This window comes from Rhinoderma darwinii, chromosome 3, assembly GCF_050947455.1.
Source record: "Rhinoderma darwinii isolate aRhiDar2 chromosome 3, aRhiDar2.hap1, whole genome shotgun sequence".
In the NCBI taxonomy this organism is placed as follows: Eukaryota; Metazoa; Chordata; class Amphibia; order Anura; family Rhinodermatidae; genus Rhinoderma; species Rhinoderma darwinii.
This window is the reverse complement of record NC_134689.1, coordinates 260,297,690-260,323,577: the sequence shown is the minus strand read 5'-3', so window position 1 is coordinate 260,323,577 and position 25,888 is coordinate 260,297,690. Positions and strand designations below refer to the sequence as shown.

The 25,888-nt window shown below is 43.1% G+C and overlaps 2 protein-coding genes across 4 annotated transcripts in view; one reads left to right on the top strand and one right to left on the bottom strand.

The window, feature by feature from the left end:
* The window catches only part of LOC142748051 (long-chain fatty acid transport protein 2-like), a 54,520-nt gene extending 39,708 nt beyond the window's left edge, over positions 1 to 14,812 (bottom strand). The window contains exons 1-3 of the mRNA XM_075855167.1: positions 14,338 to 14,812; positions 10,395 to 10,604; positions 8,345 to 8,503 (exon numbers count right to left, since the gene is read on the bottom strand). Coding sequence (XP_075711282.1) covers positions 8,345 to 8,503; positions 10,395 to 10,604; positions 14,338 to 14,812 — 844 coding nt within the window. The remainder of the gene's footprint in view (positions 1 to 8,344; positions 8,504 to 10,394; positions 10,605 to 14,337) is intronic.
* Positions 2,477 to 25,888, top strand: part of HYKK (hydroxylysine kinase) — a 47,891-nt gene continuing 24,479 nt past the window's right edge. The window contains exon 1 of one of the 3 annotated variants that reach the window (XM_075855170.1): positions 2,477 to 2,591. Coding sequence is in view for 1 of the 3 variants with exons in the window: in XM_075855168.1 (XP_075711283.1) it covers positions 24,344 to 24,484 (141 nt within the window). In the remaining 2 variants the exon portion in view is untranslated. Of the gene's footprint in view, positions 2,592 to 24,308; positions 24,485 to 24,868; positions 24,896 to 25,888 lie in introns of those variants that run through there. The other 2 variants (XM_075855168.1, XM_075855169.1) reach the window with 2 other exon arrangements.

Sequence of the window (25,888 nt, the reverse complement as noted above, 5' to 3'; positions counted from 1 at the left end):
TTCAATTTTAACGGTGGGTATTCATATCAAGAGGGGGCATTGCTACTATGCCACATGAGACCATACCATAAAGTGCCGGTATACAATGTGCACAGGGTCAAAATCACATAGAAAAGTGAAAAAAATGAAAAAAACATTGAAAAAAAGAGAACAAGAAAAAAAGAAAAAAAGAAAAGAAACCAGGATATTATGTTGAAAGATCGAGTATACCTTGATGGAGTGGCAGTGTAGTTAATTGTGTTCCTATATAATATACCTACACTACTCTATAGTATTATATTCACGATCCTCTGCATTTATCCATAATCCAGCTTGCGTCCCTAACACGGTGGTGCTACCTTTGATACGCCCGCGCCGACGTTTCACTATCCATTACTAAGCTTGCGTTCCAAGCATAGTGTTGCTATCTCTAGTACACGTGCGCCTGATTAGTACTTGCGTTCCACATACCGGATATCCGGCTTTGCCGCGCTATATCTATACTTCCTACAGGGAAGATAGCAGCAGACATTATTCTGACATCGGAGCGTCTGGTAGACGCCGCTGCAGCTCTTAACTACACTGCCACTCCATCAAGGTATACTCGATCTTTCAACATAATATCCTGGTTTCTTTTCTTTTTTTCTTTTTTTCTTGTTCTCTTTTTTTCAATGTTTTTTTCATTTTTTTCACTTTTCTATGTGATTTTGACCCTGTGCACATTGTATACCGGCACTTTATGGTATGGTCTCATGTGGCATAGTAGCAATGCCCCCTCTTGATATGAATACCCACCGTTAAAATTGAATGACATGATATTTAATTTTCCTTGAAGTGGAGAAACTTTGCCTATTATAGTTTGAAAATATGATGCATATGATATATAATGGATGTTTATTAAAGATAATACTGTTTTGACACATATATTGTCATAATACTTACCGTTATCACGATGTACATACACATTTCTTGTTGATTATGGTCAGTTTCGATCATCCTAGATGCCATTATATTGATATTTTATTTCTACACGCAATTTTGTCATTTACTTTGTTTATTGTGTTTTGATGTATCAATATGATTATTGTTTTGTATTTATAGCGATTGTGAAAAAGGCCTAGGTTGGGCCGAAACGTACAATAAAATCGCCACAAACCAGATGACGAATTCACGTATTGAATACAATAAAAGAATTTTTCTTTGAAATCCAAATACTAGAGTGCTTTCAGGTTTATTTCTTGGATCTTCATTGTGGGTTTTCCAGCCCGAACCTATATAGCACCAATTTAGCGCAAATTTCAGGAGTGCCTCCTTACATATTGATAAATATTTAGACACTCCCGGCGGCTCTGTACGCAGTAACAGCATGTGACCGCTGTGATTGGCTGTCACAGCGGTCACATGCTGTTACGACGAAATCGGCAGGTCCTGATGCCTGCACTAAGAACAGGACCTGTTACTTACAGCCTGTTTTTAGTGTAGATTTCACCAGGGTGCCGTTAAACCCACTCTACTACAGCGACGCCAAAAGGCGTCGCTGTAGACTGAGTACCTGCACCGCCTGACGTCAAAAGATGGTGGGCGGTCGTTAAGGGGTTAAAGTAATAACATAAAACACGATTGCCCTTTATCAATATGATATATTTAAATAGGTATTACCCTCTTACAATTTTATATATAATATGCTAGAGTAATTCACACTAGGTGTACACCACCAATTGTCGATATATGAAAAAGGAACGGGGAGTGGGAAAAGTAGTGTTTTGTAATTGCAAAAAAATAAAAAATACTTTATTATTAAATTTATATTAAAACAATGTTAGATGAAAAATGATGTTGCGCCAAAGTCCCCTAAATTGGCGCACTATGACAAATTATGTCTGATTTAGATTGCTCCGGATTGTAAAGAATATATATGTGTCTAACCTCCCCCTTATTTAGTAATAGAGAGGAAACTATAATAGTCCCTAAACCAGAAATTGGGTTGTTAAATAATTGCAAATAACTGTCCCCCTCAGTGTCAATGATGAGACAGTCTGATTGCACATGAACCCAGAGGTTCCTTCAACGGGCTGTAAGTGAAGCCCAGCGGTGGAGAAACCCATGTATTAATGTGACTGTAATGGGTTACATGTACATGTGTCTTATATGAATAGACACAGCACAGCAGAGTTGCAACTGCTGCATACTAGGAACTGAACAGGAGAAGGGATTAGACTGGGCCACAGTCTGTAACGGGCGGCTGGTCCGCTGAATTGCCTTGGTAGTGATCTAAAGTATCTGTAAAATTCCTATCAGGCAGTATAATCACTTCCCCCCAGCTGATGTATACTAACAACCTAGCTATCAGGGTTTACAACAATTTATGTGGGCTAGCAAATAGGCTGCGGTCAGCTGAGTATTTATGACTGCACACAGCAGCAAAGAAGCCCCCGTCAAAGACAAACACTGTGTGTGTGTTGTCTTATTTGTCAAAGCTCGATGTAGCAGAGCCGTTACTGCTACATTCAGGTCTCCAGCCCTGCAAGGAGACCTGACAGGCCAGCCACGCTCCCGGGCAAACGATCACACAGGCAGCGCGCCTGGACTGCGTTCTCCAGCTCCACACAACAGTGAGTACTCTGCCTGACAGGCAGTAAGGATATTGTACCACTGTTTGTTTGTTTGTTTGTCTGTGCAAGATAAGGCTGCCTGGTGAGTCGTGTATATGTGGGGAGGGCTGCAGGGAGTCGAGCTGCTGTCAGCTGTTTGAGTACGATCCTGTCTCAAACTTAGCTCAGCTCCGTGCACTCATGCACAAAGAGCTGCTCAGGCAGCCCGGCGTGCAGTATTGCCGTGCTTGTTCCCTAACTGTAGCAGATATTCTGCTGATTTGAACATTAAACTGCTATTAGCAGTACGGAGCAAAGTGTTTGGCATCTAACATTGGTGATATTTAAAAGACACCCGACGCGCGTTTCGCCGGTACTTCCGGCTTCTTCCAGGGGTGGCAGCCGCCGGAATCAAAGGCCAGATATGCTAAGAGTTCCTGATTGACAGGAATAGTAACCAATCAAAACAATTTGAGAATGGAAACAAAGTAATGGTGCAACGTGATACCTCTGGTTAGTTCCAGCAATGTATCCATGTTAAAATAACACTGGCTAGGCTCAAGATGCATCAGATTGCAGCTAGAAAAATCTTTCCTTTCTTTCTTTATAACAAAAAACTTTTTTCTTTTTCATCTAACATTGTTTTAATATAAATTTAATAATAAAGTATTTTTTATTTTTTTGCAATTACAAAACACACTACTTTTCCCACTCCCCGTTCCTTTCCCTTTATCAATATCAAGTCATTTATTATTGTAAAAAAATAATAAAACCATACATATTTGGTATCGCCGCGTCCGTAACGACCTGAACTATAAAAATATTATGTTATTTGTTCCTCGCCGTTAATGCCATAAAAAACACCCTAAAAAATAATGCCAGAATTGCTTTTTTTGGTCACTCTGTCTTCCAAAAATTCAATAAAAAGTGATCAAAAAGTCGCATGTATCCAAAAATGGAACCTATAAAAACTATTACTTGTCTCGCAAAAAACAAGCCCTCACACAGCTCCGTCAACGAAAAAAATTAAAAAGTTATGGCTCTTAAAACTTGGCAACAGAAAAAATACATTCTTTTTACAAAAGTAATTTTATTATGCAAAAAGTTGTAAAACATAAAAAAGTTCAATAAATTAGGTATCGCCGGAATCGTACTGACCCGCAGAATGTAGGTAACATGTAATTTATAATGCATGGTGAACGCTGTATAGAAAAAATCTGAAAAACTATGACAGAATTGCTGTTTTTTTATTACCTTGCCTCCCAAAAAAAAGGATAACAAGTGATCAAAAAGTTGCATGTACCCCAAAATGGTACCAATAATAACTACAGCTCGTCCCGCAAAAAAAACAGCCCTCATACCACTACGTCTATGAAAAAAATAAAAATCGTTAAGGCTCCAATAAGTCAGGAAAGAAAAATATACAGTTGTGCCGACCCCAGGGGAACATTTCTTCTGTTTCAAGAGGCGATTTATCAAGGCCCTAAAATTAGGGAACCAGGAAGTGGAGCACTCAAATATATCTGCTGCAAGCGACGGTGCTCGTATTATACCAGGACAACATTTCCCAGCAAAATTCCTCAAACTGCAAAGGTGCGGAGTGTGGACCAAATGGGAGATAAGTAAGGACATTTATCAGCGCGACACCGGCCTGTGCAGAAAGGATTGCTTCACAGCGTAACAAATATTTATTAACAAATATTGGATTTTTTTATTGTTTACCCCATTATTATACCACCTGACTATGCCCATAATATACTCTGCCCAGCTTACATATGCCCCACATTATAAGCTGAAACACTAGTAAAACTCCAAACAAAACTACTACCAAGCAAAATCCACACTCCAAAAGCTAAATGGCGCTCCTTTCCTTCTGAACCCTACCGCGTGACTAAACAGCAGATTACTTCCACATATATAGCATCACCATATCTGGGAGAACCCTTTTAACACTTTTTGGGATGTGTGTCTCCAGTGGCACAAGCTGGGCATGACATATTTCCCACTGAAATGTCACATCTAGGGAAAAATATTTTAATTTTTACTTTGCACCATCCGCAGCGCAATCATTTATGGAAAAGACCTGTGGGGTGAAAACTCTCACTACACCCCTTAATAAATGCCTTTAGGGGTGTAGTTTCCAAAATGGGGTCACTTCTCAGCCGTTTCTTTTATTATTTCACATCAGAGCCTCTGCAATTGTGAACCAATACTGTGTAAATTGCCAAATTAGGCCTCAATTTCGCATGGTACTCTCTCACTCCTTGAGCCCTGTCAATAGTCCAGGCAAAAGATTAGGGCCACATGTAGGGTGTTTCTAAAACCAGGAAACACAGCATAATAATTAGAGAGCTGTCTTGTTATGGTGGCACAAGCTGGACACCACATATTGGCATATCTATGGAAAAAATACAATTTTCACTCTGCAACATCGAATGCACACTAATTTTTGCAAAACACCTACGGGGTTAAAATGGGGTAAATACCTTGAGTGGTGTAGTTTCCAAACTGTGGTCACGTGTGGGGTGTTTCCACTGTGTTAGTTCCACAGGGGCTTTGCAAATGAGACATAGCAACCAGAAACCAATCCAGCAAAATCTGTACTCCAAAAGCCAAATGGCACTCCTTCCCTTCTGAGCCCTACTGTGTGCCCAAACAGCACTTTATGACCACATATCGGGTATTGCCATACTCAGGAGAAATTGCTTTACAAATGTTGTGGTTCTTTTTTTCTTTTATTTACTGAGAAAATGAAAAATTTTGAGCTAAAGCTACGTCTTATTGAAGAAAAAATGTTTTTTTTTTTTATTTTCACTGCCCAATTCTAATAAAATCTATAAAACCCCTGTGGGGTTAAAATGCTCACTACACCCGTAGATGAATTCCTCAAGGGGTGTCGTTTCCAAAATGGGGTCACTTGTGGGAGGTTTCCACTGTTTTGTCCTTTCAGGGGCTTTGCAAATGCGACACGGCCTCCGCAAATTCCAAATGGCGCTCTTTCCATTCTAAGCCCTGCCGTGTGTCCAAACAGCCATTTAGGACTACATGTGGGGTGTTTTAATCGGGAGAAATTGCTTTACAAATGTGGCGGTTCTTTCTCTCCTTTGGTCCTTATGGAAATGAGAAAAAATTTGCTAAACCTACTTTTCTTTGAAAGAATGTAGATTTTAATTTTCATGGCCTACTTCCAATAATTTCTGCAATAAACCTGTGTGGTCAAAATGCTCACTATACCCCTAGATAATTTCCTAGAGGGGTCTAGTTTCCCAAATGGGGTCAGTTTTGGGGGATTTCCACTATTTTGGCACCGCAAGAGCCCTTCAAACCTGACATGGTGCCTAAAATATTTGCTAATAAAAACGAGGCCCCAAAATTCACTAGGTGCTCCGTTGCTTCTGAGGCCAGTGCTTCAGTCCAGTAGCACACTAGGGCCACATGTGGGATTTTTCTAAAAACTGCAGACTCTGGTAAATAAATATTGAGTTACATTTCTCTGGTAAAACCTTCTGTATTCAAAAAAATATGAATTAAAAATGAATTTCTGCAAAAAAAGGAAATTTGTAAATTTCACCTCTACAGTAAAAATATTATTTAAAAAAAAAAAAGTATATTGAAAGTTGCACCAATCACACATTAAAAAAATAAATAATGATTTCAAAGGTTTACATAGCCTTTAATTATGCTTGTTGGTCGCTCAATAGATTCCTACAGTGAATGGCTGTTCTATTTTGACAAAGAAATGAAAGTGTTGCAATACAAAAAAAAAAAGCAGCAGTTGGGCCTTCATCAGACAAGAGTCCCATTTGTGTCCGCAGAAACTGCACGTTTTTCTTCCAAATGAATGTCTGCGTTGCGTCAGTGTGGTTTCCATGTGTCATTCATTTTTCTCATCCGTTTTACTCCTCCGCAAGTACTTTGTGGCTTCACATTTAAATTTTCTTTGCATCTCTTTAGCAACTGATCCGTAAAAAACGGACAGCACACTGAGGTTGTCCGAGTGCGGTCTATTTTTTTCATGTAGCCATAGACTTTAAAGGGGCGAGTCTGATCTGTAAGGGTATGTGCACACGACAGCGCCAAATACGTCTAAAATTACGGAGCTGTTTTCAGGTGAAAACAGCTCCTGAATTTCAGACGTTTTGACAAGTGCACGCGTTTTTCGCGGCGTCTTTTACGGACGTAATTGGAGCTGGTTTTCATTGGAGTCAATGAAAAACGTCTCCAATTACGTCCCAAGAAGTATCCTGTCTTTTGACAGCGACGCGTAAAATAACAGAATATCGTAAGACCCATTGCAAGCAATGGGTAGATGTTTGCCGACGTATTGGAGCCGTCTTTTCAGGCATAATTCGAGGCGTAAAATGTCTCCATTACGTCTGAATAGAGGTTGTGTGCACATACTGTTACTGTTTGCGATGCAGGATCAGATTCAATCCACTGGCCAGGATCTATCCAGCAGCATTGTTATTTCTTATTATGGTACTGCAGCGCTTATATTTAAGGCTTCGTTAGCATCTGTGTTGGGACTCCGTTCATGGGTACCGTAGTCGACTGCGCTATTCATTCCGTCAAAACAACGGAACCTTTACACAATGGTGACAAACGGGAACCATTAGCACCGGATCCGTCACCATTGAAATCAATGGTGGTGCAAACGGAAACTTATGGTTTCCATTTGAATTGCGTTCATGGGTTCCTCTGACGGAAAGGTCCAAAGGGACCCATGAACGAAGTCCCAACCCAGATGCACCGCCTGTTAAGTAAAAGTGTCTGTTGCAGTCTCTGAACTGAGATCACGGTAATTCATTCTGACTTGAGAACCACTCGATATTACTGTCAGCGGCACAGCTCTCACTCTGCAGCGCACCACACCTCAAATTAAAGCGGTGCTAGCAGTCAAAGTTAGTGTGATCCCTTGTCATTGTTACCAATTCTGAACTGGAATTTTCTCACATCGCCACCACTATCCCATAGATGCGTGTAACATTTATATTGACGCCGCTAACTTGCTCTGAGAATACACAGACGGACAGTCCACCAACTTTATTAATTTATTAGGCCTCATTCGTGTCACATGAAACCTAAAAATGGTGGCCAAAGATTTTTTTGGGCTATACTGTATCTCTGTCTGACTTTGATTTTACATGGAAGCGCACAGATGTTTTCCTTTATTTCTGTTACTTATATATTCTGGCTCACAATCTAAATTCCCTATGGTATGTTCTTGTGGTGTGGGAGGAAACCCACACAAACACAGGGAGAAAATAAAAACTCCATGCAGATGTTGTTGATGAACCCAGGACCCCAGTGCTGCAAAGCAATAGTGTTAACCACTGTGCTGCCCATAATGGACCACATGAAAATAAAACTGTGGCATGTACCAACACATTCTGTATTACGGAGGTATTCTCCCCTAGAAGCAATGCTTCTAGTGTACAATATTGGGCTCTGTGGCACACAGAATGCACTGCGGTTCCGTACTGCAAACACTTAGTACAGTCCATGCCCGCACACTAAATGTAATATTTGTGTTATGGTGGTCATTGCGGACTGTGCCATTAGCTACAATACTAGAATACCTTCATTAATAATCAATTATGTTATTAAACGTCATTGGTTTTATTATAATCATTATCTCACCATCAAACTAATAATTATAGTGGGATCCTATTCTTCAGTGCTCTAGAATTAATTGACATTTATTTTCCTTCTTCTACTACTGTAGCTTTCCATTTATAATCCGGAAACAAAAGATGATAAAACTATTTGTGTACCTGTCTGAATACATCCTCGGACTCCAATGAGTAGCCCAGCACTGTGGTAAAGAGGCAATGGAATGTATAATACATCCTCACTTGTGAGTCCACATAGCAAGGACACTACGCAGCATAAAAACACTCGTCTTTGTGTATATATGGCAGCCTTTGGGAGCCCTTGAAAAAACAAAAAGTATTGAACATTTCTCTTATGAAAATCATTACAGTTGTACACTCACTATGATATTGTAAATTAGAATTAGAGGGCGTTTTCCCATCTCATAAAGTGGTGGCATATCACTAGGAATAAAAGAGGCCACAACTCTAGCTCCGCGGTCCTTTCACAGTTTGTCCTTGCACAGCCGCACTCCCGGTCACCTGATGTGCATGGATCTGCAGTACGGTCCCATTCACTAAAATGGAGTTGTGCTGCAGTACCCTGCTCAGTGGGTGGTCAGGAACTCGGCTGTGAATGGAAAAACTGTATAGGGGCCACAGCGCTAAACTAGTGTTGTGGCCCCTTCTTTAGGACACCCACTGATCAATATGCCATCACTTTATGATATGGTATAACCCCTTTAATTCAGCATCAAGTTCGGCACTAGATGTTCAACAGCAGAAAATTAAAACAGGAAAATAATTGCTGGAAAACTGTAGTTTTTTTTATTCTGTTTTCAGCCATTTCAAGCACACACGTCATCTTTATGCCTCATGCCTCATGCCTCATGCACATGGCAGTATTTGGGATCCATATGACATTGATCTCGAATACTGCACTAATAGCCAGCTGTAGGCTATACTGTACATCCTTGTGCCGCTCAATTCAGTAGGAATCCAGAAGAAAAAAAGCATTGTGGCATGCTCTAATGCCTCATGGAGGAATTGCTGTCTGGAAGCGGCCTAGGAATCTCCTAAATTCATTTGTAGTATGAGAATTTTAATATTTAACCACACAAAAGGTGATAACATGCTGATCGGTGGGTGTCCGAACCCTTGGTACAACCACCGATCACAAGAACAGGGGTCCCGTTCCTCCGAAGCGCTCGGCTATCTCGGGCAGTACTATAGAGCTACATTCATTTGGAGGTACGGGACCCCTGTTCTCGTGATTGGTGGGGGTCCCAGTGGTCGGACCCCACCGATCAGCATGATATCACCTATTCTGTGGTTAGGAGATAACTTTTAATCTTGAGACAACCCCTTTAATCTATATAAATAACATAAATAAAAAAAAAAAAACACATAATGGCATTCAGAATTTGGAGGACAATTAAGACTTTATTGTGGAATGAATTTAAAGGTGTAGGTTTTATTCTCTTTTCAAATGTTAGAAAGTTTAGTAAGTTAGTTCCGTTGGATCATTTGCCTATTTACAGGAAATTATTAGCCATAAGCAGTGGTGTATCTACTATGCTGAAAGGGAGCCCTGCAGTGAACTATTCGCCCTGTCATAGCGACTATTTGCAGCAACTAGCTGTATAAATCCATATACAGTTATCTCCCCCTAGTGGTGGCTGCAAGCAGCTAGAATTATATAATTTATCAACTCATATAAAAAGAGCTGCCTTATTCAGATATATTATGAAATGAATCAGTACAGAATTTTTAACCTAAAAACATAATGACGCACATTACCTAGAATAAAGGTATCATACATGTGGTAGAGATCTCACTAGGGGCCAATTCTTAATTTTGTTATAGGGGGGGGGGGGGCAATGTTTTTGTGTACATCCTTGGCCATAATGTTACATCGGCAATGCTCCTGTTTACACTTATCAATATTAATGTAATGATTATGAAAATGTAACATTAAATCTTCATGTATGCTATTTTTTCTTTTGATGAATATGTTTTCCTATTTTTATAAAAGTGAATACAGCTGTAAAAATGCCTGATAACATATTTCTGAGGTTCAGTAAAGATCTGGTTTTCTATTGAACACATAGAGCAAGAAGTGACGTGACCAGGGAAAATTCAGCATACTCTGATACATAAAACCTAAAGCAAAAGCAAAGTAATGAAATTGCTGATTTATACCTCCATAGATCAAATGTTCATGATGATTTACCTGTAGTTCCAGATGTGTAAATATACAGAGCAGGAGATTTTGATGTTATGTCTGATCTATAGAATTCAGGAATGGGATCTACAGAAGCAGCTTCCACTTTGTCAAGTAAACTTTGAACACCTTCCGTGGGTGAGTCTCTACTCAGGTAAAACACCAGCACCCCATCTTCTATCAGAGCGGGTAGCACTTCTTCCACAGCAGCCTTCAGTTCTTTACAAAAGAGAAAAGATTTCATTACTTTCCACATTTGACTATCCCAGATCCAAAAAAAATAGTACTAGAGTCCAGAAAGAACCAGCAATCTAGACTATAATATAAGGACTTATTTAACACGAACGTGTTAAACATCCGTGGGATGGCCGTTGAAACAGCGGCCGTCCCACGGACCTATGTAATTCAATGTGGTCGTTCACACAGCCGTTGTTCCAACGGACTGTGTGAAGGGTCCGTGTGAAAATAGGACATGTCCGTTCTTTTCGCGCATCACTCCATAGACTCAACTATGGGGGAAGCGTGACATCGCGTCCCGCAGCACTGAGCACGGATGCAGTTTTTCACGTCCGAGATGCGCAGCGTTCGTGTGAATCAGGCCTAATGCAATGCAATGTCTTTGAATTCAATTAGTCAAGAATTGTTAGGGCAAAATCTGCTCCAGGCGCTCTCAACATTAGTTTTCACAGCCAAGAATGTTATGTTATAGGTAAGTATAACAGGTACTGTAAGTATTGTCCCTTCTTCAGTCCTCTCTGAGACCTCATGCACACGACCATAAACATTTTACAGTCCGCAAATACGGATCCAACGGCTACGAATGCACATCCGTAGCTGCCTGCAATTGCAGAAGCGCCCATGTGTTCGTAGCCAATAGAAATTAATAGGTCCGCAATTTCATCCGTAATTACCTAATCCGTAATTACAGATGAAAACTACGGTCGCGTCCATGGGGTCTGAGAAAGCATGGCTGGGAAAGCGTCTTTGTTGGAATGTCATCTATAAAAAAAAACTCTTAAGTGATTAGTTGCCCAACTTATGTTTTAAAATTAATTTATTGAAATGTTGAATAGTTACAAATACAGTTAGATGAATTATATAAATAAAAAGATTATGCTACAGTCTAGTTATAGGATTCAGCACAGTGCCAAGTTCTAGAAGTCCCTAAGTATCATGCTGGTCTAGTGATACAAGGACCTTAAAAGTGTATAGCTGACTTCTCTCATTGTTATTTCAAGTTGCATTACCAATGAATGAACATGTGATGCTGATGTTAAAAATGCATTTCAGTCAGATTAATCAATCTGTTGTAAAATAAGCGTAAAAACTGAACAGGCGATAGACTCAACATAGAACCTAAGCTTCTTATTAAAATGGGACATATTCTAATTAAACTGTAATTATGTCCCCAGATGTTTATTCTGGCCTATGATGGATACAGAAAAGTAAAAAATAAAAATAAATTAATAACGTTAATTTTAGTAAAGTGATTTAGGAGCACTATGTATGATTAATCTGTGAAAAATGTTCTATACCCCTTAAAATACTAGCATATTGCCCACAGTTGAAAGAGATTAAAGCAATAGTTACAAAAAAAGATACAAAAATGATAGTCTAATTAAAATTAGTAAACAGTGAAAATTTCTGAACTCTGTCTGGGCAAAAAGCATAAACATCTGCAATCACATCGAATGTAAAGAGGGTGAACTAAGTACTCCCCCATAGCAGCCTGTGGACTATTTATATATCCTTTGTTTGCATATAGTAACCTGGCGCTTTAAGAAGAACTGTAAGGGTATATTCACACGGCCTATTTACGGACGTAATTCGGGCGTTTTTGCCCCGAATTACGTCTGAAAATAGCGCCTCAATAGCGCTGACAAACATCTGCCCATTGAAAGCAATGGGCAGACGTTTGTCTGTTCACACAAGGCGTATATTTACGCGCCGCTGTCAAATGACGGCGCGTAAATAGACGCCCGCGTCATAGAAGTGACCTGTCACTTCTTTGGCCGTAATTGGAGCCGTTATTCATTGACTCCAATGAATAGCAGCGCCAATTACGTCCGTAATGGACACGGCGTTCAAGCGCCTGCACATGCCGTTACGGCTGAAATTACGGGGATGTTTTCAGGCTGAAACATCCCCGTAATTTCAGCCGTTACGGACGCCCTCGTGTGAACATACCCTTAAGCTGCTTAAAGACTGTTCGGGCATCTGATTTGATGATGTCTTGTAGATATATTGCTTTGGTTTGCGCGGGTCTGTTATCATGAGAAGTTCATGGGGATGGTGACAGGGGGAGGTGTGGAGGATTGGTAGGTCTGTGTGGGCATCACTGAAATGGTGGCGGCAGCAGAGTATTGTCAGCCGGAGGGGTAGTTTTGGAAAATCTGTTGTGGCTGTGGATGTGTTAGTGAGCCTGTGAGTGGGTACAAGTGGACGAGTGAGCGATACTATGCTCAAACCCGGGAGAGGTCTGTAGAGGGGAGTAGAGAAATCCCTGGATTGGTGGCCTTTGAAAAAACTACAGTGGGCGACTGGTTGTCCTGTAGGACTGAGATATGGCCTAGTGATTGTAGTCCTGGGAAAGTCTGGACTACTGTAGTAGTCATTTGGAAAGGTAACAGTTGGACACCTTTGAGGGTCAGGGTGCTAGCCGAAAGGCTACCTTGATCCTGTGTTGACTGGGAGAATAGGAGAAGACCTTGCATAGGGGTCTGGTGGAAGTGCCTGTTGGGTGTGACTGTGATAGAACATTGGGGGGCAGTGCGCTTGAGATACTTAATCTCTAAGAATCTGTAACGTCTATGGTCGAGGGCCGTCGTTCAGACTTACCCTCTGACGGCCCCGGTCATGGACATCTGTGTTCTCAGTGACATCTCCCTCCAGGGAGACGCCGGCACTCACTTCCAGGTTCTGGGTATGTTTCCCGGAGGGCGCGCGTGCCCCGCCTTAAAGGGCCAGTACGCGTCCAGCTGTCATTAGTCAATAATTAGCCGAGAATGCTGCTGGACTATAAAAAGGGCTATGCCCACTTGATCCTTGCCTGAGCGTTGTTGTCTACTTATAGTTTGTCTTGCAAATGGTCTCCCAGTGTTTTCCAGTTCCCAGTGTTACCCGTTCCTGCTGCCTATACCCTGTATTCCGTGCTACCGTGCCTCTGTGCCATCTACAGTGAAGGTCAAGTCATGTCTTCCACTGCATTTACTGTGCCATCTACAGTGGGAGTCAAGTCGTGTCTTCCGCTCCATCTACTGTGCCTTCTACAGTGAAAGTCAAGTTGTGTCACCGCTGCTGTCTACATTGCCTCAGGTACCTGTTTTGGACTATAGACATTGTTTTGTACCTAGTTGGCCAGCTGCTATCCCGCTTCGCGATACGGCCCAGTGGGTCCACACCCCGCGTCGTGACACAATCATTGGAAGACTAACCCTTGAAGCATAGGGTCAGTACCATTGGGAGACACAGGGTACTAGAGGTTAGGGCCAGAAGGTGGATACAGAATGCCTAGAGGATACAAGGGGCGAGAGAGAAAGGCGTCTGACTAAATGGTAGATCTGTGGAGGAGGTACGAGACTGTGTGAAGTAACACAGTCTTTATCTGGTCTTAGAAAGACCTGGAGCAGGAGATAGTTCTCTTCAAAAAAGCATTTATCTGGTTAGATATTGCGGCAATATTTAAGAGATTGTGCCTTTTTAAGTGTTGCAATGATTAAGCTTACTGTGTCTCAAAGAGAAATAAATCATATGCTTGTGTGCCACTGTAATAACAGTTGTGTTCAGTAAAGACAACCTGTTCGACATTTATTTGGTGTGCGATTGTGTTTTTTCTGAAGAGGAACCATTCCAGTAACTCCATGTCAAAGATAATTACAATTGCTGCTCATTATCTGCAAGGCTCACTAGTAAGTAGCAGTAAGAGAAACTATAGACATTGCACAATTCTTACCTGGATCTGCAATCAGAATTTTAGCCCCACTGCATTGAAAGCAATGAAGAAAGGATTTAGCACGTATGTTGTAGTTTAGACAAGCCATTGGACACCCTAGTTTGGCTAGCGCTAACCAAAGCCAGATATATGCGGGCTCATTACCCAGAAAGACCGCAACACAATTGCCATTTTTCAGATTTCCATATTGACTTAAAGCCCATGCTGCTTGGTTGCTTTTCAGATCTATGTCCTTGTAAGTATAGGCCTGGTCCTGGTATAAAATAAATGTCTTGTGGGGTCTTGTGGACACGTGCTGTAAAAATACAGTCAGCATGCCCTTGGAAGGACTGCGGGGAACTGACAATTCAATCTTCTGTGAACAAAGAACACATTTTAGGAAGTACTTGAGGTCTGCCCACAGGTAGGAAGAAAATATCTTCTGAATTATCCATTGTAGGGGGAGTATAGATAATATCACCAGCGCAAAACACATCCTGCAAATTAAGAGAGCAAAGTATTATTTTATAGGAAATCCAGCATTATGGTTGGTGTTTTAAGATTTTGCACATTTGGTATTTTGAGCCATAAATAAGTCTTTCCCGATTTGATAAAAAAACATTACCAAAATTATTGCAGTAAATGAAAATATTTTAAATAAATCAAATACAAACTTGGGAAGTTTAGAACAATAGTCAAATTAAATAATTGTAAAATATTATAAAACACTGGAGTTTATGATTGCTGTAGACATCAAACATAATGATTTCAATCTGGAAAAAAATTACTGACAGATACAACAATCAAGCCCAAAAGGGGATTTTCATTCAAGACATAAAATTTGACATGTAGTTCAATCAGAAGTTATAGCCAATAGCCAACGTCTGGAAATTCATTTGAATTTACTTACACGGATATTGGCTTGTTTCTATACAGTTCTGGCGACCATCTTTATAATTGTGAAAACAAGAAGTGCAGCCACATTGTTTGAATTAGGGCCTGTTCACATCGGCGTTGCTTTCCGTTGAGGGGTTCCGTCTGAGGTTTTCGTCGGGGAAACTTCCATTTGCATCACCATTGATCTTATTGGTGACGGAAACGTTGCTAATGGTTTCCGTTTGTCACCGTTGTGATAGGGTTCCGTTGTTTTAACGGAATCAATAGCGTAGTCGAACCGCACAGGATTTAAAAAATCACTAATAGAACTATGCAGGGCGCTACCGCTTCTGATGGCCGCTGCTAATGGGGAGGAGGTGCAGGGAGAGCAATAGCAGGGGTGGGCTGGGACGGAATAGGGCCGCTGCTGATCTGGAGGAGGAGGAGGTTTCAGCAATTGCAGGGACGGGATAAGACTAGTAGACGTGCACGATAGGCATGTCTGCTAGTGGTGGTAGAACACGCTTATCTGACGACGCACGTCCCGCCAGCGAGGAACAGGAGAGCAGGACGGTGGCCATGCGGTAAGGTTAGTGTGGTACTCGCCTCCTACCCCAGCCAACATTAAACTAATTGGCCGACACTGGGAGGGGGATTAATTATACAGCATGGGGGGTTCCATCTAACTGACTTCAGAGGGCTCTATGGGGGATAATAATCTCCACCCATAGAGCTCTCAGCAGTCAGTCAGTTATTCTGTATAATAAATACTGAGGGCTCTATGGGGGATTATTCCCCCTTTATAGAGTCCTCTGCAGTTACTTAGATGGTTAGATGCCGCCTTTCAGTATAATCCCCCCTCCTTCCAATAGAGTCCTCAGTAGTTACTATATTGCAAGGGGAGGTCAGATTGTCTAACTGACTGCTGGGGGTTCTATAGGGGGGTCTGAGCGACTAACTACTGAGGGCTCTATGGCAGGAATACCCCCCTACGGAGATGTCAGAGTCAGACACTCAGACCCCTCTATAGATCCCTCAGCGGTCAGTCAGACCGTCTGACCTCCCCTTGCAATATAATCCGCCATACAGCCTTCAGTAGTTATTTTACTACAAAAGGAGGGGTGTCACACTATTTAACCCTTTACCCGACCCATTACGAAAATTATCGTCATGGAGCGGGGGGAGGGTGATGTATGGAGATGGCTCAAGTGCTGAGCCCACTCCATACGCTGCAGGTGCCAGCTCTGTATCACAGATGACACGCTGCTCTAATGGCCAGGAATGGTGATCGCACTGTTCCAGGCCGTTTAACTAGTTAAATGTGGTGGTCAATAGAGACCATGGCATTTAAACCGTTAGGAGGGGCGGCCCCGCCCAACAGCCCCCCCCCCCGCAACGCGATCGAGGGGCGCCAATGGTTGTCATGGCAGCCCGGGGGCCTAATGAAGGCCCCAGGTCTGCCTTCTGTCTGCCTCTGCTAAGCCATGCCGCTGTGCTGTCATTTGTGTTCAGCTGTACTCAGCTGATCTTGAATGATCACGCTGTGATGTAAGTCCCACAGAAACATTACCGAAGTGTTCGGGTGTGTGAATAGACATCGCTTCCTGGCTGGAGGCAATGTCTATTCACTCTCAAGTTACTGTGGGAGTATGTGACAGCACAGCGTGATCTCGCAAGATCACGCTGTGCAGTGAAAAAAGCTGGGCTGGAATGATGAGAAGTGTATGACGCTGATTGGTTAGCGTCATACACTTCTCTTTACAACGCCCAGTTGGTAAAAAGTAAAAACACGCCCACTTGTCTATTAAGAAACTAATTAGCATAAATCTAAAATTGTTCATAACTTGGTAAAAAATGATAGTTTTTCAATATAAAAAACACTGTTGTTATCTACATTATAGCGCCGATCAGATTATGTAGGAGATAGGGCACTTATAATCTGGTGACAGAGCCTCTTTAAAAGGGGAGTGTGAGGCACTATCTGATATGGGGGAGAGTGTCAAAATCTAAAGGGGGTTGTGTGTCAGTATGTACAAGGGGGGAGCTGTGTGGCAGTATTTACAAGGGGGTGGGGTGTGCCACTATCTACAGAGGGGCTGTGTGTCACTATCTACAAGAAGAGATTGTTGATTATGTCACCATATATTCTCATTAGCCTCAGTTATACAATCTGTTTTAGTCCGGCACTGACCTCTTCATTTATTTATTTTTAATTTATTGTTATGGTAACTCCCTTATATAACCATATTTCTTGCAAAATGTACAAATGGTTTATGCTCGAGTTACACAAAAAAATGAAAAAAAAAAAATTACATCTCATTGATTGGTAGAGAAAGCAAACATGGCGAGGGGGAACCCTATCTGGGAGAGACAAGGTCCAGAGACCTGTGACTTCCAATCCTTCCTCCGGACTTTTCGCATGGTGTTTGAGGAGCCTGGACGGGTCTCATCTGCAGCGGCATCTTTGATTAACCTACGCCAAGGAGGCACCTCCGTGAGTGAGTACGCCATCCACTTCCGCACCCTGGCGGAGAGCTGTTATGGAGCAATGAGGCTCTGGTGGCTGCATTCTGGCATGGACTGGCTCTTAAAATCAAGGACGAACATGCCGCTTGAGATCTGCCGTCTACCCTGGACAACCTCTTCCTTCTGTCTGCCCGGATTGATATACGGATCCGAGAACGACTCCAAGAGGTTCGACGGGAGGGAGTCCTTCCCAGTTTGACTCCTACTTTGCAGCAACCCATGCTGTCCTCAGATGTCGATCCTCCTAAGGAGTCTGTGATAATGGACCAGTGTAAGTTATCCACCCAGGAGAGACAATGCAGATGCACATCTGGACTCTGTCTTTATTGCGGCCTAGGTGGCCATCTTGTGCGCCTGTGTCCCCAAAGATGCCAAAACCCAGGGTTGTCCATACCTGTGACCATAGTGTCGGGCGAGAAAACGCATCAGGTCTCTGCGTATCTAGACTCCGGATCCGCTGCTAATTTCATCGGTAGAGACCTGGTGGACTTTCTGCATATACCCACCACCCCTCTGGAGAACCAGTTGACAGTTGCTTCAGTAGATGGACTACCTCTGCCAGACCCAGTTATAGCTGTGACCAAGCCCCTGAGGCTCCAAGTGGGAGCTCTTCACTCCAAACATCTGCCTTTCTATGTGCTATCCAAAGCTGTTAACCCTGTGTTGCTGGGCCTGCCTTGGCTCCGACTGCATGCCCCAGTTCTGGACTGGAATTCTGGAGAGGTTCTCCAGTGGGGCCCGGAGTGTCAAGGTTGTTGTCTGGTGCAGATTCGGTCGGCTCAGCCTTCGCTGCCTCGGTCATTGGCAGGATTGCCTAGTCATTATGCTGCATTTTCGGACGTCTTCAGCAAGAGGGAGGCGGAGACATTGCCCGATTGCCTCCACATCGGGCATATGACTGCCTTTTCGAGCTGATTCCTGGTGCATTCCTTCTCCTTGGTAGGGTATATCCTCTCTCCTTGCCAGAGACTTTGTCCATGTCCGCCCATGTGAAAGAGAACTTGGAGAGGAGCTTCATATGAAAGTCTTCCTCCCCAGCAGGAGCCGGGTTCTTCTTCATCAAAAAGAAAGATGGCTCTCTTCATCCTTGTATCGAATACCATGGTCTCAACCAGATCATGGTGAAGAATAAATTATACGTTGCCACTGATCTCTGTACTGATCTCTTGAGAATTGTCTGTACGCCAAGCTGGAGAAGTGCGTGTTTGACAAAGATGCTTTACCCTTCCTGGGCTACATCGTCTCGAACTGAGGTCTCGAGATGGATCCTGAGAAGGTAAAGTCTGTTCTGGAATGGCCACGCCCTCAAGGCTTGAGGGCCATACAGCGCTTTCTGGGATTCACTAATTTTTACAGGCAGTTTAATCCAAACTTCTCCTCACTTACTTCTCCCATCTCTAACCTTACTAAGAAGGGTACGAATGCCAAGGTGTGGACTCCCGAGGCAGAGTCCGCATTCAACAGCCTGAAGAGTGCCTTCACGTCAGCCTCTATCCTCCATCATCCGGATGTCTCTCTGCAGTTCTCGTTGGAGGTGGACGCATCCTCTGTCGGTGCTGGTGCACTCCTGTTCCAGAGAGGTCCCAAGGCCAAGTCAAGGGTATGTGGATATTTTTCTAAGCACTTCTCTTCCACAGAACGCAACTACTCGATTGGGGATCGGGAGTTACTGGCCATCAAATTTGCCCTGGAAGAATGGAGACATCTACTAGAGGGCGCAGCACATCCGATCCTGATTTTTACAGACCACAAGAATCTGACCTACCTCCAAACGGCCCAACGGCTGAACCCTCGTCAGGCCAGGTGGTCACTGTTCTTTACAAGGTTCCAGTTTGAGCTCCATTATCGCCCGGCCGACAAGAATGTGAGGGCCGATGCCTTGTCCAGGTCTTTCGAGATGGAAGACACCTTGGAGAGTCCACAGAATATTATTGATCTTGCATTATCTCTGTCAATCCCCTGCAAGTTGGGGACATTCCTCCAGGGAGGACTTTTGTGCACCTGGCTGATCGTGGAAGAATCCTCCACTGGGGACAATCTTCTAGACTGGCAGGTCACGCGGGGGTCCGTAACACCCGGGATCTGATTGCTCGTCATTTCTGGTGACCCACGCTGCCCAAGGACATTATGGACTTTGTTTCTTCCTGTTCTGTATGTGCAGCCAATAAGGCCGCTCACTCCAGACCTGCTGGTCTGCTCCAGCCATTGCCTGTGCCCAATGCTCCCTGGCAGCATATAGCTATGGACTTTATTACGGATCTGCCTCTCTCTGCTGGATGCAGTGCTGTCTGGGTGGTGGTGGACCGATTTTAGAATATGGCCCAATTCGTTCTTCTGATCGGTCTTCCTTTTGCTCCTCAGCTGGCCAAGCTGTTCATCCAGCACATCTTCTGCCTGCACGGCTTGCCGCAGCATATTGTATCTGACCGGAGGTTTCAGTTTACCTCGAAGTTCTGGAGAGCCCTCTGCGGACTCCTCGGTGTGAAGTTGGACTTTTCCTCAGCCTACCATCCTCAGTCCAATGGTCAGGTAGAGAGGATCAATCAGATCTTGACTACCTACGCCACTTCATTTCCAAGCAGCATGATGACTGAGTGCAGTTACTCCCATGGGCAGAATTCTCCTAAAATAATCACACCAGCGAGTCCACAAGGAATACGCCGTTCTTCATTGTTTTCATTGTCAGCAATTCTCACCCACAAATTCCTCTCCCGGTGCCCGATACTTCCGAGGTTCCAGCGACTGATTTTACCTTTAGAGACTTCCTATAGATCTGGCAGCAGACTTGATCCTCCATCCCGATGGCAGTCCACCGCATGAAACGAAAGGCTGACACAAGGAGAAGAGAACCTCCTCAGTTTCTTCCTGGCATGAGGGTCTGGCTGTCTTCCAGGAATATCCGACTAAGGGATGCCATCATGTAAATTTGCTCCCAGGTTCCTCGGACCCTTCGAGATCCTACAGCTGATCAACCCTGTCACCTATAAGCTTCGACTGCCTCCTACGCTCAAGATCCCCAACTCCTTCCATGTCTCCCTCCTGAAGCCGGTGGTCCTGAACCGCTACACCAAGACTCCTAGCCCTGCGGTTGCCTCCAGCGGCCCCTTTTATTTTGTGGATTGGAGGGGCTTTGGTCGTGAAGAAAGGACTTGAGAGCCAGGGGAGAACCTCAATGCTCCTGCTCTTCTGAAGAAGTTTCTCTCTCGCTCTGGTCCCAAGAAGAGGCAGCGTAAGAGGGGGGATACTGTAATGTCCGTGGCTGCGGGCTGTCAGCTCCAATCCCCTCCTGTCAGCCGCTGCCACGAGTCGGCAAGCGCTGGCACCATCCTCCTCCTCAGGAGACGCCAGCGCTCGCGTCCACTCACCTCAGCCGGATCCCGTAGGGTGCGCGCAACGCTCGTGCCCCCTCTTAAAGGGGCAGCGCGCGCACCGGACCTTTTGATGAACTTTAAACCGTGAGTACCCTGGACTATAAGAGGGGTCCAGCCCCCTGCTTTTATGTCTGAGCATTGTTGTGTTCCCTAGTTTGTCTATGGCCTCCTAGTGTGTTTCCTGTTCCTGTACCTGTTCCAGTTCCTGTTCCTTGCATTCCATACCATCCTGGTCGAGCACTCTGCTGTGCCAAAGTTGTGTCGTGCTGTATCCACGTCTGACCTGCTTCACCTCGCCTGACGTCTAGCTGCTGCCTAGTCCCAGCCGAGCCTGCCCTGCTGCTGTCTGAGCTGCCACAGGTACCTATACGAACTATAGACTTTCACCTGCTCCCTGTGGGCCAGCTGCCTTACTGCCAAGGCGATACAGCCCAGTGGGTCCACAGACCCGTCATGACACCCAGCACTCCCGAGATTTTAAAAGGAACTCTGCCCACTTCCTCATTGTCTAAGCAATGTTGTGTCTAACCCTGTGTTGGTCTGCAAAGGTTCCCAAGCATTATGCTGTATCCTGTATCCTATATCTGGTGTCTGTGTTTAGTCCAGTGTCGGTAAAGACTTCAGTATCCACATCCAGTGTCCGTGTCAAGTCTTGTGTTCGTGACAACTTCAGTATCGGTGTCTGAACCGTGTCAAGTCCAGTGTCTGTGACGACTTCAGTATCCGTGTCCGGTGTCCATGTCAAGTCATGTGTCTGTGACCACTTCAGTAGCAGTGTCCGGTGTCCGTGACAAGTCCAGTGTCTGTGACGACTGTCCGGTATCCGTGCCTAGCCCACTGTCTGTGACGACTTCAGTATCTTCTTGTCCGGTGTCCGTGACAAGTCCTGTGTCTGTGACGACTTCAGTATGCATGTCCGGTGTCCGTGCCAAGTCCAGTGTCTGAGACGACTTCAGTATCTGTGTCCTGTATACGAGACAAGTCCTGTTGTCCGGCACAAGCCAGCTTCTTATCCTCCAGCACAAATCACCTACCCAGGTACACTTGCCCTAGAGACTATTATTGACTCTTGTTTGACAAGCTGCTACTCCGCTACAGAGCAGCAACCCGGTCGGTTCACATACCCCACAGCTGTAACAGTGTGTGTTGTTATGGTCAGCCCATTTTGTTTTAATGGGAGGATGTCCTGATACAGTATTTGTATGTTCAGTACTCAAAAAAACTAAATAGTTTATGTATCGATCAAGATAAGCAAAAATTACTACAAAAAGGGAATTCGGGCAGCACATCCAAAAAACAAGGAACTTTTACTCACCCAAGTTCCTTGTTTTTTTAATGTACTGCCTGCATTCTTTTTTTGTTGGATTGTTCCATTGTGTCGGATGGTTGGATCCAGTCTTGTTGGGCTTTGCAAACAATGGATAGGAGTGCTATTTATTCTGGTGCTGTAACTTTTTTGTTTGTATAAGCAAAAATTGCTTTTTTTAACCGCACTTAACTTACTGACATTAACTGCAGGATAATTATATATGGTGACGTAAAATGGCCCGAAAATCTACCAGTAGGAACTGTATTGTGGTTGACTTGCTATTGTGTTAAATGCTAAAGATTTTATATTTAGTACATTACACAGTGAAATAAAGTTATTTGAGACTCAATTTTCTGTGTGTCCATACTCCATGTATACACATGCACTGCTTAAAGCGTAAACTTTCCAAAATCTTTTTATATGTCATAGTAACATGTCAGAAGTTTTGATCAGTTGGGGTCCGAGCACTGAGACCCCCACCGATCGCTAAAATGAAGCGGCAGATACGCTCGGGTGGGCGCTGTGCCGCTTCGTTTTTAATCGGCTTTTCTCGGAAAGATGAGCAGTTGGTGTAGGGGCTAATAGGCTTTCAATTGAGCCTGTGCACCAATTGCTCGGCTTTACGAGTAAAGCCGATCAGTAACCCAGCAGCTCAGCGCTCACCTGAGCACCTCTGCCACTTCATTTTAACAATCAGTGGGAGTCTCAGTGCTCAGATCCCCACTATGACATGTCAGAAGTTTTCTGAAAGCTTAGGTAAACTTTAACGTTTTTTATGTTGCGAACATGATACATTACTAGATGTTTTGAGAAGTCTTGCCATAACAAAACCATTTAGACTCTGTATGGCAATGCTGTAGTGCCTCCCTTTAGCTAATTGTTGAAGAAATGGCCCCTGTTACACAGTGAGGGTATGTTCACACGGGCTATTTTCGGCTGTTTTTCGGGTCGTAAACGGCCCGAAAAACAGCTGAAACATTGGAAGCAGAATGCCTCCAAAAATCTGCCCATTGATTTCTATGGGAAATATGGCGTTCTGTTCCGAAGGGGCCTTGTATACGCGGCCGTTTTTAAAAGGGCCGCGTAATAGAACGGACGCAAAAAAAGAAGTGCATGTTACTTCTTGAGACATTTTTTGGAGCCGTTTTTCATTGACTATAGAAAAACAGCTCCAAATGCGGCCGTAAAAAACGCTGTGAAAAACGCGAGTTTGCTTAAAAAAACCTCTGAAAATCAGGAGCGGTTTCCCCTTGAATACAGCTCTGTATTTTCAGACGTTTTTGATTTTGTGTGTGCACATAACCTAATAGTCAGTGTAGGATGAAGAAGCAGAATCCTGTGGACTCTTCTATAGCTACATGTAGAATGTGGGTTGCATTATCCAGAGCAACATAGCTAAATAAGAGTATTGCTATTCAATGTCATTTCTCATAGGATGACTAAATGGTAAGCACATTATCTAAAATTTGGGTATTTTTTGCAGAATTCGGTGACTTTGAGGGTAAAGACCTACACAGAATTTCATTGCGGATCATTTCCAGTTTATTTAAATAACTTTTAATGTTTTTGCATATTGCCTCTGAGCAGACACACTATCTAGCTAACCATCTATATATCATTAATAAAAAAAATGCTGAAACACTTAGATTTTTATATTTTGGTAAATATATTTGGCACTAGTTAATTTGTTTTGCGGTACAATATATAGTTATAATACATGTACAGAATGCTTGGCAGCTTAGTGTGTTCATGGCAGGCAGAGGAATGTGCAGAATAGTTATGTATTTAACGGTCTCTCACAGCAGGTTGACATAAGGTTAAAGCATAGTAGTCCTCTCTTGTTTATCCAGTATACAAAGTTCAATTCTTGGCTGTTGCTTGTAAGGAAATCTGCAGCTGCTCTGGTTAAATACGTTTCTGGCCAAGAATACTCTTTTGTTACTGGATGCATGTAAGGCCCAGGCCTCCCCCATCCAGCCACAGATTCTATACTACAGAACCTTTGAATGCTTTCTCTACAAGCGCTCGGAAAACTGTCTTTGATAAAACGCTAGTTCACTCCAGAGCGGCCGACATCAAGCACCAGGTACTGTGTCTTATTAATATTCAAGGATTTTAAAGCATGCCTTAAATCATTGTAAGAATTATCAGAAACATGTGCTGTTATTCACCGTCCTTTACCGACTGTTCTCGGACACTGACATTCAATCCCTGCTTTAGCATATATTAAGGTATGGCCCTTGTATTATGTTTTATAGAATCTAAGCAAAGAAACAATCATTTTTTTGCAGCTATAGTATAAACTTAACATGATGTTTTTGGTTCTCTGACTACACTAAGTATTTCGGAAAGAAAACACACAAATAAAGATGTTAAATGTAATGTTAATGGTTAATGTGCACGTCATGCTGGGAGAACAGCCACATATCAGAAGAAGTGTTGTTGGACTTTGATAACTGTTAAAGGTCTGATCCAGCAGCACGGGCATCGCAGAAAGGTAGGAATAACATATATAATACCACAGGACTTTCTACTAAAGTAACCGTCTTTTAGATGTCACATCATGTTTGGTTTGGGTCAGACCTGTTTGGGGTCCCTTTAAAGTTATTTGATGGTAATGTACTAACAGCAGTTGCCATGTTATTGCTGCAATTGCTCTTTAGCAGACATGCAGGTTAGAATACAATAGTAGAATAGTATTAGGGATTCCTATATATATGCTAATATTCCATATATTCTTTCAGAGACTGCACACCAGAGCTTCAGTTTTAGCAGAAAAGCATTCACATATGTTAATAATCAGTTACGATAAGAAGAAACATTTATCGCAACAGACACTGAAATAGAAATTGGTCAGTTCCATGAACTGCCAGCCAAAACCATTCCATAAATCTGGAAATTTTGACATGCTGTAAAATAAATAAGATATAGGTTAACATATCCCGTACATTTTATAGGGACATTATGCAGACACATAATTAAATGAACCCGGTTCTATTGCTGTGTACTAACAGAGTTGTGTCAAGGCGTTCATGGCTTAGTCAAAGCTAAAAGGAGTAAGTTGTAGAATTACTCCATTATATAAGCCTTGCTAACCAATTATTATAGACACTGGCAAAATTATTTGCATAACTATTTCCGGCGCCTGCCGTCAAAAATCACACACATGATGCATGTATACACACACGAGGCATGTATACACACTCCCACACGAGGCTTGTACACACACACACACACACACACACACGATGCTTGTATACACACACACGAAGCATGTATACGCACACGAAGCATGTATACACACACACACACACACAAGGCATGCATACACACACACACACATACACACACACACACACACACACACACGAAGCATGTATACACACACACACACACACACACACACACACACGAAGCATGTATACACACACAAAGCATGTATACATACACAGGCGCGGACACTCTCACACACGAAGCATGTATACACAAA